At 38.5% G+C, this 15,877-nt stretch overlaps 2 protein-coding genes across 6 annotated transcripts in view; both read left to right on the top strand.

The window, feature by feature from the left end:
• Spink1 (serine peptidase inhibitor Kazal type 1) overlaps positions 1-5,885 on the top strand; it is a 47,504-nt gene extending 41,619 nt beyond the window's left edge. Inside the window, exon 4 of the mRNA XM_031365600.1 lies at positions 5,642-5,885. Coding sequence (XP_031221460.1) covers positions 5,642-5,750 — 109 coding nt within the window. The 3' untranslated portion in view covers positions 5,751-5,885. The remainder of the gene's footprint in view (positions 1-5,641) is intronic.
• Positions 5,846-15,877, top strand: part of Jakmip2 (janus kinase and microtubule interacting protein 2) — a 157,529-nt gene continuing 147,497 nt past the window's right edge. For 3 of the 5 annotated variants that reach the window (XM_031365599.1, XM_031365598.1, XM_031365596.1), the window contains exon 1: positions 9,924-10,224. The gene's annotated coding sequence lies outside the window, so the exon portion shown is untranslated. Of the gene's footprint in view, positions 5,911-9,908; positions 10,225-15,877 lie in introns of those variants that run through there. The other 2 variants (XM_031365597.1, XM_031365594.1) reach the window with 2 other exon arrangements.

Below are 15,877 nucleotides of genomic sequence, written 5' to 3'. Positions count from 1 at the left end.
TGCTGTTTTGTCCTATTGACAGTGTCTTTTGCCTTACAGAAGCTTTGCAATTTTATGAGGTCCAATTTATCAATTCTTGATATTAGAGCATAAGCTATCTGTGTTCTGTTCAGGAAATTTTCCCCTGTGCCTATGTGCTCAAGGCTCTTCCCCACCTTCTTTTCTACTAGTTTCAGTGTATCTGGTTTTATGTGGAGGTCCTTGATCCACTCAGACTTGAGTTTTGTACAAGGAGATAAGAATGAATCAATTTGCATTCTTCTACATGTTAACCGCCAGTTGAGCCAGCACCTTTTGTTGAAAATGCTGTCTTTTTTCCACTGGATGGTTTTAGCTCCTTTGTTAAAGATCAAGCGACCATAGAGTGCGTGGGTTCATTTCTGGGTCTTCAATTCTATTCCATTGATCTACCTGCCAGTCACTGGACCAATACCATGCAGTTTTTAATCACAATTGCTCTGTAGTACAGCTTGAAGTCAGGGATAGTAATTCCACCAGAGGTAAAATTCCACCTTCTTAATGTGCCAGAATCTTCCCAAACAGCAACACCAGATGGGGACTAAGTATTCAGACACATGATTCTATAGGAGAAATAACAGACAACATGCTTACCAGGCCTCATACTTACAGGATAGGAGTAAGGACTACAGAGAAGGAAGCCACATTAGTTATGGTGAAGAGTTAGAATTTGGAATGCTGAAAGACCCGAATGAGAGGAGGTGCATTTTTTTTCCTTGCAACCCACTTTTCATGGACCTTGGAATTTTCAGAATAAAAGATCTGGTGTTCCATATCCTCAGGTAGTCTTCTCAGCCACATTGTTCTCACTGCGGCAGCAAAACCTCAGCACTCCTGTTTGTTACTGCTGAATTCAGAAAAGCACAAGGCCTGGAGAAGTGAGCATAGGAACCTTGTATATCTAGTGCGTGAAACCCTCCAACTTCCGCACTCTGCTGAAAGTCAGCACTCTAAGGCTTTTTCTTACTCTGTAAGGCAGGGAAACTAAAGGTTACCACTGTGTCCTTCTAAAGGAAGACACTGGCCAGCCACCATCTTTGATACCTTCCTTACGTTCAACCTGGAAAGCCAATCCATGTTCATGTCTCATAGTTCCAGCTATACAATATTTGTGATGTGGTCCAGTTACCATGCAGATGCAGCCATGTGACTCAGAACTAATTAGTTTTCTATTGGACCTTTAGTCAAATCCAAACTGCATGCCAGGCTACATGATGCTGAATGCTTATCCCTGCCCACCTTCCCATATACCTCTTTTTTTTTTTATTTTAGATATTTTCTTTATTTACATGCGAATTTCTCCATTCCCAGTTTCCCCTCCAAAAAAACAAAGAAACAAATAAAAACAAAAACAAACCCCTGTTGCCTCCCCCTTCCCCATGCCTGCCACCCCGCCCTCTCCCACTTTATGGCCCTGGCATTTCCCTACACTGGGGCTCAGAACCTTCACAGGGCCGAGGTCCCCTCCTCCTATTGATGATCGATTTTGCAATCCTCTACCATACACATGCTGCCTGAACAATCAGACCCCTCCATGTGCAGTCCTTGGTTGGTGGTTGAGACCTCTTATTACTAGTGTTTGTTGTTGTAGTTTTTAATCACTATATCTCACTTACACTGAACTTCCGAATACGTTTATCATTTCTGGATATTTTCCTAGTTCACAGTTCACCTTTCAAAGCAGATCCTTTTCGTCAGTTGTTATATGACAAGTACAAGCCAATTTCATTTTTCAGGTCAACCATGGATGCCACAGTGTCATTACCACTTTCCCTGTTCTCAGTCTTTATTCAACCTCCTTCTTTTATTGCATCACAGTACATAGAAAAAAATTCTGCCCTACTATAGGTAAGTTTCTCCTTATTTCCACCCCTAGACTCCAAACTCTATGAGGGCAGGGAGTATAATTACTCTGCCCCCATGCGGTATGTGTACTCATTGTACATCAAAGCTCCTGATCTTATATCTTGAATGGACAAAATGACCATGCAAGCCTTTAGGCAATAAAAATGCGATGGAAAGATTTGCACTTCTTATAGATAACCAAATCATGGAGTAAAACATTCATATATGCTATGATTGGCCTAGACTGTTGATTTTATGGTTGCAGATGTTAGAAAAGGATTTTGAGACGCAATTGTTCTTATGCCCTTTATACCTGTGCTGGCTTTATATCAACTTGACACAGGCCAGGGCCATTTGGAAAAGAGCACCTCAGTTGAGAAAATACTCCCACAAAGCTGGCCTGTGGGTAGCCTGTGGGGCTTTCTAGATGAATGATTGATGTAGGTGCTAGCATTCTATTAAGGGTGGTGCCACCCTTGGGTCCACACCTTGGATGGTATAAGAATGAAGAGTGACCTGGCCATGGTTAACAGTCCTATATGTGTGCACTCCTCCATAGTGTCTATATCAGTTCCTGCCTTAAAATCCCTCTCTAAATGATAGACTGCAAGGTATGAGATGAAATAAACCCATTCCTCTACAAGTTGCTTTTGGCCATAGTCTTTTACCACAGCCATAGAAACCCTAACTAAAAGTCCTTGATTTACTGGTGCTGTAAACTCATGTCATCTACAATTGACTCCTCTGTAATTGCCCAAAATATGAAAAGAAAATCTGTTTATTGTTTCTACATTAGAGCAAATATTTTATTGTGAAATGTATTTTAAATCTGCAATGTAACAGCCAACAATGTCAGATCCTCAGGTCTCTCTCTCTCTCTTTTTTTTAACTGTTAGAAAACTAATCTTGTAAGAAAACTAATCTTTGAATTGCTTTTCTTCCTTTTTATCCTAACAACTTCCCAGCTACTTAGATATTAATAAATCTTTATTCTCCAAACAAATTGACAGAAAAGAGAAAAACAGAGGAAAGAAGTTGTATGTGTGTTGAGAGTTTCAGGACACAATATCTCTCCACAAAATTCAATAGGTGCACTGTGTGTACCAAGCACATGTTGTGAATAAGCATGATTAAAGATTAACTTAAGATTCAGACACAAGTGATGTTCTGCCCTGCAGGATCTGTGCACACGTGTGCACACACACACACACACACACACACACACACACACACACACACACAGAGTCTGTCCAACCCACCCACAGTCCCTCCAATAATATATTCCCTACTCTCCCAATGGAGATTATATCCTTTTCTTTATCCATTAGTGGAGCTCCCTGCTCTGAACATCATTTTTAACTTACTCATATAATTATCATTACACTTTAAGCTTCATGGAATATTCATATTATGATTTGTGGGTAGATCTCTGGGAATTAGTGCCAATGCACAGTACTGGCTAACAGCTACAGATGTTAAATCAGTGCATCAGTAAACCAATGAGTATCATTTCTGAGTTATCTCAGTGCTAACAGTAAAATGGGAGTGAATAATCAAGAAAGGAAGGTACTATTCACTCTTGTGAATATATTCCTTAATATGTCACAGATGATGGCTTAAGCTGATGTCAGAGTTTGTATATATTTGTGCGTGTGTGTCTCTCTGTGAAGGTGGGGATCTTTTATTGAGCCTGGGGACTGCCATTACAGCTAAGCTGGCAGCCAGCAAATTTCCATGATCTGGTTATCTCTGTCCTCAACAATGGACTCATATGTGAGTGTTTCTACATCCAGCTTTTACATAGATTTTGAAATCTGAACTCAGTTCTCATACTTGTTCAGCAAGGACATTACTCACTGAGCCTTTCTCTAGTTACATTGTTATTTTGTATACTTGTTGATTTGTTCTGTGTATTCTGAGGTGTGGTTGTGGTGCGGGTGTGTGTGTGTGTGTGTGTTTCTGGCTATGGCAATGCTATGATTCACACGAGGCAACCAGAGGACAACTTGCAGTTGTAGAAATTGTTTCTCTCCCTTCACCATGTAGTCCTAGAGATCAAACTCACTTCATCAGGTTTCGCGACTGTGGTGGATTGAATGAAAATTGTTCTCATAAGCTTGTAGGAAGTGACACTATAATGGGGTATGGTTTTATTGAAGTAAGCATGACCTTATTGGAGGAAGTTTGTCACTGGGAGTGGGCTTTGAGGTTTCAGATGCTCAAGCCAGACTCCATCAGGATCCCTCTCCTGCTTGCTGCCTTTGGATCTGGATGTAGAACTCTCGACTACTTCTTTAGCACATGTCTGCCTGTGTGCTGACAAGCTTTCTGCCATGATCACAATGGACTAAACCCTCAGAACTTTAAGTGAGCCTCTGATAAAATGTCTTCCTTTATAAGAGTTGCTGTGGTCATCATGTCTCTCTACAGTGCTAGAAACCATAAGACAATGGCAAGGGCCATCTCATCAGTTGGTGATGTTTTGGCACCGTCTCACTCCATACATCAGACTGACTTTAAGTTTTCAGTGATCCTCTTGTCTCTTCCTCTCATATGCTGGGGTTATAAGCAAAGGCCACCATGCCTGGATTGAAGTCAGTGACAATGTTAACCCTGGTGTCAAAGATACCTGGTGATATTAAAGCTCTCAGAGGTTAAACAGACAAGCCAGGGAAAATGACTTCTTGAGGAAAGGGAGAATGCAAAGTGTATTCTTCAGCTTCATATTACAGTAAAGAAAAACCTGAGGCATTTAGTGAAGAGAAAGGACAGTTCCCAAGTCTTCTCTGGAGAGTTATCCTAGAACAAAGCCTACTTGCACCAACACTACATTCCCAGGCCTGGCTCTCATATGGAGCTCATTCACTAGCTTTGCCTGATCAGCTTTCAAGAACATCACTGTCCAGCACTGTCCCCACCTTCCCACGTCTGCCTCTGTTCATGAAGCTTCTACACTCAACTTCCCTGGGAAGTATAGCTCTCACATCTCGTTAAAGGTTCTTTTTAAAAAGTTTTAATATCTATCTGTCTGTCTGTCTGTCTGTCTGTCTATCTATCTATCTATCTATCTATCTTGCTATCTATCTTAGCTTGCCTTCCCTCTTCTCCTTCTAGTCCCCCACCACTTCCACTCCTCCGCCATTTCCCTTCAGAAGTGGGAAGGTCTCCCATGGATATCAATGGCTATAGCATATCAAGTCGCAGTAAGACTAGGCACCTCCTCACTTATTAAGGCTAGATGAGCCAACCCAGTATGAAGAAAGGGTCCCAAAGGCAGGGGAAGCCTCTGCTCCCATTGTTATGAGTCCCACAAGAAGAAACTACACAACTGTAACATAGTGCAGAGGGCCTAGGTCAGCCCGTGTAGTCTCCCTGGTTAGCAGTTCAGTCTCTGTGAGACCCTATGGGCCCAGGTTAATTGATTCTGTAGGTTTTCTAGTGATGTACTTGGCTCATCTGGCTCTTAAAATCCTTTCTCCCTTTCTGCAGGGTTCCCCAAGCTCCACCTATGTTTGGTTGTGGGTCTCTGGATCTGTTTCCATCAGTTGCTGAATAAAGCCTCTATAATGACATTTGGGGTTCAGCTTGAGACCCATGCCTTAAGAGAACTCACTTCAACCTAGTCTGGAGGTCTAAGAACCAGAGGCTGGATAGCCAAGAGACCTAGGATAGAAACAAACATGAATGGCAAAAAAAAAAAAAAAGCAAAGAAATGATCGTATTTATATTCTGTTGTACTCATTACTCACAGAGATTTCTTTCTTTTTTTTCTTTTCAGCAAATGGAGATGTTTAGAGAAATCCAAGACTGGCCCAAATATAAAGAAAACTTTCCTCTACACTGACCGCTGCCAACTGGTTGACCTACAACACAGCCTCAACATCTAGGACTCAGAAAACTTCATGGAAGAGGAAAAGAAGGATTGCAGAATCTAGAACACCAGGATGTCTGCTACAAGATGGTGTCTTCTATATATGACAGGGAAGCTAGTCTAGTCTTCTAAACAAGACATGCATACCAACAGTATCAGCTGACATGCTAATGCAGGTGGGTTAATCTCACAAGGCCCCTCCTCTAGATGAAGAGCCATAGGCAATTAATGAGTGCTAAAGAGGAAGATACAGTCTTTCTCTGGGGTCAGGTTCTAAGACAGCTTATTCAATCCTAAGGGGTCAGCCCTAAAGGCATATACATGCAAGCAGCACTAAGTGGATTCCACACACACATTTTATATCGGTCTATTTATGTAACGTATACATATATTACATATATATGTGTAACAATTATTAAAGAAAAAGTGTTAATGGGGCTGGAGAGATGGCTCAGTGGTTAAGAACACCAACTGCTCTTCCGGAGGTCCTGAGTTCAATTCCCAGCAATCACCCGTAATGAGATCTGATGTCGTCTTCTGGTGTATCTGAAGACAGCTACAGTGTACTCACATTAAATAAATAAATAAATTTAAAAAAAAAAGGAAAAAGTGTTCATAAATTTGAAAGAGTGAGAACAAAGGAAGAGCTGGAGTGGGAAAAGAGTGGTAGGAATATGTAAATACAGTATTTGTGAATGAAAGGATCAAAAAATTTTAGCTTAAGAAAGGAAACATTTAAAAAAAAGAAGGGAAACATTTAAAAGCAGAAGTCAACTATATGGTGCGTAATTAAAAGTACATGCTACCTTATATGTATTGTTATGGAGTATACTATAGTAAGTACATTAAACTATATTATAATTGAAATGTACTATAGCATGCTGTAATTATTATAACATTGATAATATGTTATAGCACATTAAAATAAAGATTTACATAACAAAAAGGAGTGAAATTTAAAATTTTCTTTTTTTTGATTAAAAGCATTATGTATAGTTGAGGTATCTTACTAAGAATTGGCTTTCAGCCTCATTCTATAGTGTCATTACGTTCTTTCCTTTTGTTTATTGCTATTTGGTTTTGATACACAGTCTTTCCTCAGAGCTAGGTTGGATCTAACTAAGAACTCTCCAGTCTGAGCTTCTTTTGCTGAGTTTGTTGGTTCTGGGGCCAATCTCTTTAACTTTCCAAAATTTTATCATCTTCAGTTGAAGTCAAAACCAAATTTCATTTGAAAAAAAAATCCTAATAGATATAAGGTAAAGTAAATCATAAATAATTTTCTAAATGTTTTAAGCAAATATGAACAAATAGTGATAATGTTGTATAGACATAGCAAGCAGGAGGATGGGGCACAGGAGGAGCAGGGGAGGAGGTGGGGTGTCCTGAAGTGGTTAAGTTTGTAAGTTGTTCAAACATCAGAGGCCCTCAGGGCTCCCTGTTCAGGGTCAGCTCTTGGTGTAGTCAATGAGATGCTCTGTCCATGGTAGGGTTTGCCATTCCTGCAGTCCTGGCTTTATAGCCAGCAACTTCTTTCTCTCCTTTCTCTTTAAGACCACCTCTGAGGGAACAGAAGAAAACCAAAACCAGAGAGAACAAGAAGAAACAAAATATGTACCCTCATTCTCTCCTGTGGTACCATACTTATGTGTTGAAGTTTAGAAATGTGAGCAGGTCATGTGTGGCTGCTTTGGCTGGAGATAAGGGTTGTATTCTGCTCAAATCAAGAAACAGGCTTTCCTTTGGAGGGGGACGCAGATATCAAATGCTAAAAATGAGCTGTGTGGGTCATCAATGGAGGAGCTAAAGAAAGGACCAAAGAAGCTGAAGAAGGGCTTGGCAGCTCCATAGAAGGAACAACAATATCAACCAACCAGAACCCCCGAGCTCCAAGGGACTAAACCACCAACCAGAGTACACATAGACCCATGGCTCCAGACCCATATGTAGCAGAAGACAGCCTTGTGGGACACCAACAGGAGGATAGGCCCTTTGTCCTGTGAAAGCTCTTTGCCCCATTGTAGGAGAATGCCAGAACAGGGAAGCAGGAGTGGGTGGGTTGGTGAGAAGAGGGATGGGGGATGGGGTAGGGGGTTTTTGGAGGGGTAACCAGAAAAGGGGATAACATTTGAAATGTAAATAAAGAAAATAATAAAAATATTTTAGAAAATGAATTCATAATTAAGGTTGTTCAGCAAAAAAAAGTTTATGCAACATACCACACATAGTATAAGTAACAGATTCAAATTTATAAACTATGAACTGAATTTTATAGTTTATTCATATTTCTGTTTTATTTATTCTTTGAAATTTCTATAAATGCATTTTGATCATATTTACTCTCAATTTTTCAATTACTTTTTCTATCCCACCCATTTCCCCCTGAAAGCCTTCTTCATTCTCCTACAGATCCCTCTTATTTCCAAACTTTTAAAATCTAGTAAGTTAAGAAAAAAAAAAGGAAAAAGAATGAGCTGTGCCCTTTCTTTGACCACATGGTCATTTTTAATGTTCAGTGTTGCCAGAACATGTCTGTGGCACCAAGGTTCTAGCCAGAAAAAAAAAATCTCTTTTATGCTCAAAGTTATGCCTATGAATAAATAGCAATAATTATAAACAATACTTAATACACAGGTACTATGTGTTGGACATTGTGCTAATGTTTTACATACATCAATGTACTTGGTTCCCATAATGACTCATGAGAGTTTTTATAGTATGTCCATTAATGTAAATGAAGAAACATTGGTCCAGGATAGTTAAACTTTCCTTAAATAATAGCTTTAGGAAATATCAGCAACAGAGCCTGAGGTACCAGTATCCTGGAGATCTATATCAGTTCACTTGAACCTGTAGGTAACTGCATGAGTTAAACATAATGATTAACTTTGGTCTGCAGAAGAATGGCAGGAAAGGGGACACTGGAACAAATAGAAGTGTTAGAAGACTAGTTTTCAATTATCATGTTGACATTTATTTTATTTGTATGTCAATTTTCAAAATTAGCTATATTCTCCATGATTTACAATGTTCTAAATTTTCAAATTTTAGAAAACATGAAACTTTTTTGAATATTCACACTTTGGCCACCATGGCCACCACCATCGCCAGCCATCACAGCTATGATGTATTTCGTGTCTTCTACCTGGAATTGTTATATCCCTTCCTTAAAGCTTTTAGATTAAGTGATGTCTACGGTGTACTGCTCTACAACTCTCGCTAATAATAGTAAATATTTACTGTGTGCTTACTACACGCCAAGGGCTTTTAGTGCATTATCTCAATCAATCTACAAATACTGCCCGAGACAAATTCTAGTGTCATCTATAATTTATGGCTAGAAACAGAACTCAACACTGCACATTCTCTTGATTTTTCTCCTACCTACAACCCTGACTGACAGCTGGCTTCGGAACTCCGAAAGGGCATCCATGAAAATAGCATGGAATTGCTTGTGAATAATGTTCGCTCCAGGAGTCTGAAGCCGGATGGATAGGTTTGGAACTGTCCACTGCCTAGTGCTGCTAAGAACCGTGGTTGTTCATAGGTATTTCCGGTTTGTTTTGTTCCAACTTCCTTTTCCTCAGGGGTGTTGTCAGTGTAGCCAGGTCCTTTTCAGGACAACTTGAAAACACGGTGGAATCAAATGATCTGAGAACAAACTGATGTTCTCGCATATAAAGGAACGTAGCAGGCACCAGGTTTATTGCAAAGTCCAGCAGGTTTTGGTTTGTTTTGGTTTGTTTGTCTTAAATTAGCAACCTCGAGAGTCACTGAGCAAGAGATGGTATCAAGGACGCACAACTTTAGAGTAATAACAATCTCTCACATATTTTTTAGTTTATTTTTTCCAATAGAAAGGGTAATATATTTTATCTAAAATCTATAGACAGTACAAATAAACGTCAAATTGTTCGTTATATTTCAACCTATAACTTACATTCAAGTCTTTCCTGGTGCCTTTTCACCCTTGGTGCCTCTCAAAGCGACCTAGAGCTTAGATTAGGAGAGATCAAGAGCATCTCAGAGTCAGGGACTTTAGTTTTACTCTAACCCCTGCAGATTGCTTAGCTTCTCTCCCCTCCCCCTTAGCTTGCCACTTGCAATTGGCTATTGCCATGACAACCAGCAGCTGCCGGGCCGGCTGCTTCTACCGCAGCAGGGGTGGGGCTGTGGGGGTGGGGAGGGAAGGAGGAGCCTGAGGAGGTGTCTGCTGCAAGTTCCTGGCTGATTCTGAGCTCACACCATCCTCCAAGAGGGAGGAGGCTTAAGTGATGCTGCTGCTGTTGCCGCCTCTACTGCTGGTACTCTAGTGGAGCTGGAAAGGGTGGTTCCTATCGCACCATCGCCAACCAGAGAGGGAGGGGAAAAAAATCCCGGCAGCCGCTGCTGATGTTGGGTTCAGAGGCTGCATCCGACCCGGTCACAAGAAAAATGGATTCAGTGTGCGGCTCTCCCTCCTTTCAGCATCCTCTCCTGGTCTCAGCATGGTGAGTAGGAGTCAGAGGGGCTACCTTCTTGATCTAGCTGGTTATTAAATGACTTGTATATATATCTGTGGCCTAGACTTAAACAATGACTCGCGTCTCTCAGACTAGGAGGGGGGTTGGGGGGTGTGGAGACCGAGATGAGGATGGAGAGAGAGGAAGGTTGTCGGCAGAGAAGTGAGAAGGCATCTGCTTGTGTTTTAGGGGAAAATAATGATGTTTTGATTTTTATCACAAACTGGCTCAGAATACTAACTGAACCGCCGGATTCCTTTCCTCTCAAGCTTAGCAACAAAATCAGGGGGTGGAAAGGAGCAAGCAAGAAGAGGATGTAGTTGAAAGCAATCGTCTCATTTGCAGGTCTCACAAACAGGGTTGGGCCTTCCCTCAAGAACACATTTGGTGTCTCAACCTTGTTGGCCTAATTATAAGGTGATTTTACCTATTTGCTCTAGTGCTAACGTGGTCTCAGAATTAGGCATTCTGCTTCACACGTTAACATATTCGTGTTGAAAAACCGTTTCCGAGATCCAGAGTTTCTTTTTCAGGATGTATGTTTAATTGTGAGCATACACATCTACATACATTCACATCGTATGTGTACATGCTACTTTGCAGGTGTGTTGCATTTAAGGAGCCTATTTCTATGCACAGCATGCTTGATTTACTATCATTTTTATTGGGTTATTGATGCCTTTGCATTCTTGGAAGTAATTGCATGTTTGAGGAAACGGACTTCTGGTTTGTATGATTATTCATTGGCTTCATTTGGATTAATGTGACATTTATTCTTGTTATTGTCCCTTAGGTTCATTGTGGCCAATTAGGACAGATGCCCTATCGTTTCTTCTGTATTAGAGAACTAGATGCCAATTCATAGCCTGGATGTTTTTAATTGGTTTGTGGGCCTATGTTGAGGGGCCCCAAATTTACAATGATGGGAAAGGGAGGTGGCTTGAAATATTATTTAGCATATTGCATCGTCTCAGTTAAATGCTGAAACAGATAGGTTTCCTTGAAATTATGATCCATCCCTTTCATATCTGTATGATGTGCTCCAACCAGTACAGCTGAACTGGCAGGTGAAAGGCATTCATTTTATTTAATTGTGTAGATATTTGTTGCTCATTCCTTCAGTGTCCACCACCATTTTATGGTTCTTCTCTCAGAATGTTCTGTTCTTGGGTGGCTTCTGTAAGTGATTAAGTAGGAAGCAGGATGGTTTTTAAAACTCAAGTGTCCTCAAGGATCCCAGACTGAATTAGTCTGCTCATACAATGAAACGAACGAGAGAGCAAGCAAAGCTTGGCAGAAGGATGTGGCTTGGAGCTGAAACAGAGGTGAATGTTAGTTTATAAATGCTTACTGGTATCTGTTTGACCTTTTACTATGCTAAGACTTTAAGGCAGCTCAGGAGACTAAAGATGTCTGAGATTGGAAAGTATGGGGCTCCATTACCACCTAGGATAATGGATTTCATTGAACTAAAGCCAGAAAAATCCTTTCAGGTAAAAAAGTATTATTAATATTATATGCATCAAATACATGAGCTGTGTCTACCAATGTTCCCACCATCACTGCCGTGAAGGACATATTTTAATTCTAAAATAATAGGTCCTTTTCATATTCATCTTTTATCTTATTTTACATATTTACACCTGATTTATAATTTTTATCTCTTTGGATTTTAGTTTTGTTTTTCTGGAACTTATTTGGTTTATAGATAAGAATGATGCTTGCTGACTTAATTTAATATGCTCAGGTATTATCTGTATTCACAAGTCTAAAGTCTCGCTACCATGTGCCTAATTATAACAACTCTATAAAGTAGGTCAAGGAAGTAGGTACTGGGCTTGTATGTCACAGCAGAAAAAAGATTTATATCACAGTATAAAGATTTTAGAGTGTATTACCAGATGGAACTTTTAATTTCCTAAAATAAAACTTCAACTATTTCTAGAGTAAACTTAGAAAAATGAAAACATACAATACAACAGCTGGACCTGTTTTATAAATTGAAAGCAGGTACCCTGGCCCTTTAATTTATTTCCTATGTACTGAATTTGGATATGGGTTTATAGGCAAAGTTGGTACAGATTGAAGAGGAGTTTATAACAACAGGTCATGGCTTAGGAAACTCACTGTTAGTAGTCATATTCAATTATAGGTCCAGAGCCTGTATAAGGATAAATGAACCAGAACTATGTAATCTGGAGGAGAGCAAATTGAGATAGAAGCATCACTTGTTTCATATAAGATTCTGCTTTTCAAGTAAGACACTGGTAATTGCTGCATTTTGGAACCTGAAATATGATCAATGGGCTTCAGTTTCACAGATAAAATTAAGATTAGATATACAAAGCTTAGAAAATCTTCCAAGTAAGCATGGATAGCCATGCACATTCTCCTGCCATTCAAGGCTACCAGCTCATGGTCTGGATATGCACTTGCTGGGGTGGACTATGCTTCTGCCTAAAATCATGCACGCCTAACTTCCTAGGGTCAGCTATCCTTTGAAGGGTTCAGAATAGCCTTTTAGCATTGGATACTTTGACATTTGCGAATGTAGACTCCATTTTGTAATGTGCTTCTAATTACCAAATCTGGGTACTTTTTGAAGGAAGTGATTGCTCATCTATCTGGAAATTTATTTTTTTATATCGTTTTAACAGGATGCAGGGATTCACCTGTCTTTGCTTATCAGTAACTTCACAGAGAGTAATGTCAAGTAGTTGTATTAAAATTACTTTCTATCATATGGCTGGTTTTTAAAACTGCAATATTTTGTAGACGAATTCAAGAGCTACCAAGCTTACGTTAGAAAAAAAGTTGTATGAAGAGTATATACAATGTATTGTTTCAAGGTGTAGGGAGTGAAAGTTTGTGGACTTTTGCTTAAACTATGTCTTGAAAATACCATTCTTATTAGAATATTAAGGTTAAATATGTATTGATACGTGAGCCTTTATTAAAACCTGTTATAATTGGGATACACATTTAATTTACTGCTTCATGATGTGATCTTTCCAATCTCTTCCAATGACCTCAGAACGTTCTGTAATTTTGATTTTTTACTGTGAGTCTCCTCCTAGGTGGCTGAAAGTTTATATTTGGATAGTAAAATCTACTTCCTGTGGTTCTCATTAATGCCTGAAAAGTTTAATGCATTTTTTTTTGTAATTCTCATAGTAAGAGATTTAAAAGAAACCAAATTTATCTTGGAAGTTTCAATATTAGATGGCATTGAAATAAATAAACTAGATTTACACTTGGTTTTTGGTCAGAGAGGTCAGTTAACACTGCCATTTACACATGCCTCTATTATTCCATTAATTAAAATGTATTTTCAAACAGAGCAAATTAGCAATTTGCTAACAACTATTTGTAGAGCTCTTATCTGATTAGCAGAATTTGCATATAGTAGCAACATAGAATTTCCTTGGAGGATCTAAGGTACACACATGTGAAGCTGTTCACGATGAAACACGACAGTTACTATTCTATTCACCAATACACTTTATGTGAATACAATGTGAGTATACTTCTCAAAATCACTTAAATTTTAAACTCTAACACTTTATCAAGTCAGGAAAGGCTCTTTTTAAATTGTTGTTTTGATTGGTTTTAGTAAGTGAAAATTGATTTGGAGAAGCTAAGCTTGTCTGTGTTTGTGTCTAGCAAACCATCAAACAGGGGTGATATCCCAAGTCTAATGAGCACAAGTCTCTCATATTTGAAAACCCAATACATTAACTTAAAGATTTGACTTACAATGTAGAATATGCAAAACATGCATTATATGATTTACTGTTTTTGAATTTAGATTAGAATATTCCAGGCACTCTAATTGGCTTTTGATGACGGTGATTTCACAAGTAGTTTAAGTGTGTATAGGGGATTAAAAAAAGATAATCATGGTATATTTAAGAGAAAAATTGAACGTTTTGGTAATTCACAGAAGCAAAGAGATAATTGCCAGGAGAAAGTCAGATTTTCACTAGACGGACATGCACTTAGTTCATGACAATGTTGTTTTGGTTTCTAAGGACATAGAGATTGGGAAGTAACATTGTTTTCCTTGCAGGTGGAATCAAATTAAGATTCTCAAGAGTCCTGTATCTTAAGAGCACTTGTGCCATTTTGCTTATGCATCTTTGTACCTAGCTGATCTTGAAAAAAATGTTACAAAATAAGTTATCCTCAGCTTGATAATTCAGGTATTTTCTTAGACAAACACTTTTATACATTTCAAAAATATCAAATGTCAAAAATTGCTTTAAAAGCATTCTAGTATATATATTACTAGTATATATATTATATATAGTCTAGTATATATATTATAGTATAATATAGTATGTATATAGTATATATATGTGTGTGTGTGTGATATAGTATATAACTATTTATAATATATAAATATACATATATGTTCATGTATATGCATACATATTCATATATACACATATATTCATATATATACACACATATATTTTTGTGAGATGAGGTTATATTCATATGTATACATATATTCATGAATATGCACACATACCTATTTTTTGCCAGATGGTTCTGGCTACTTGGTCTGTGTTAACCTAGAACTTGTTACACACCCCAGGCTAACTTTGAAGTTGCCCTCCTGAAGGCAAGGCTGAGAGCAGGTAATGGAAGGTGTAATGAAAGAGGATATAAGGCTGATTGCTCTCTAGTTCTCTTATGAATATTTTGTTTGTGATGGTGGATGAGAACATACAATATATTTGATGCTGAAAGTGCAAAATTTTAATGTAAATTTGCACAGCTTGCATTCTAAAAGCCTATTTTAACTGTGTTCAAGTTTTTTGAGTTTTATAGATTTCAAGTCTGTGTAATTGTGGTGTGTGTTTTTTTTTTTCAGGATTTTTTTTGCGATAAAATTTATAAACTTTTTAAAGTAAGAAATTAGTATCATCTTGGCTCAATACTCTAGGTCTTAGGTTTATAGAAATCTGCCACGTGGCTGACTATTCTGTGGTTATTATTGTTGTTGTTACTGTTACTAATAATATGGCATATATTTTATGTGACAGTTGGTAATTCAGCTGTAGCCAAGTAGCAAATTGTGCTTCTTAAACTACCTCTTTGGGAAAAATACTGTTTGTAATGAATTAGCTGCAATAAAGCTAAGATCACTGCATTGAAGATGTTTCTACTTAAGGCACATTTTACTAACACAATTTACTTTGTCTTTCAGTGACTTTGTTCACTTTAAAATTGTATATAGTCTGACACACACTCAGACATACAATTTCACAAATGGCCCATATTTCGTTCACTTTATATACGGTGGCCATCTTTTCATGTCAATGAGTCTTTGTTAGATTTTCTAGTTGTGTATGGGTTTTGATAATTGAATTTGTTTGGTGCTGTGCTTTCCTACTTAGGAGTCATTACACTTTGGTTTTAAATACTTCTTATGTAGGTAGGTCATGCTTGTTTTACAGCAGCTGTAAGGCAAGCATTAGTCTAGGAAATACTAGCTCTGTGTCCTACCTGCCACTGGATCTTACAGTGAGTGTTAAATTAACCTTGGTCATCTCTTGTCTGCTGACAAAGAATGAATGTTAAACCCAAGCCAGTGTAATAAATCCCTGCCTGAATCACTAGGAGGTTCACAAAG

This window comes from Mastomys coucha, unplaced genomic scaffold (genome assembly GCF_008632895.1).
Source record: "Mastomys coucha isolate ucsf_1 unplaced genomic scaffold, UCSF_Mcou_1 pScaffold13, whole genome shotgun sequence".
NCBI lineage: Eukaryota > Metazoa > Chordata > Mammalia > Rodentia > Muridae > Mastomys > Mastomys coucha.
The sequence above is the reverse complement of the archived record's forward strand: the minus strand, read 5'-3'. Positions and strand labels throughout refer to the sequence as shown.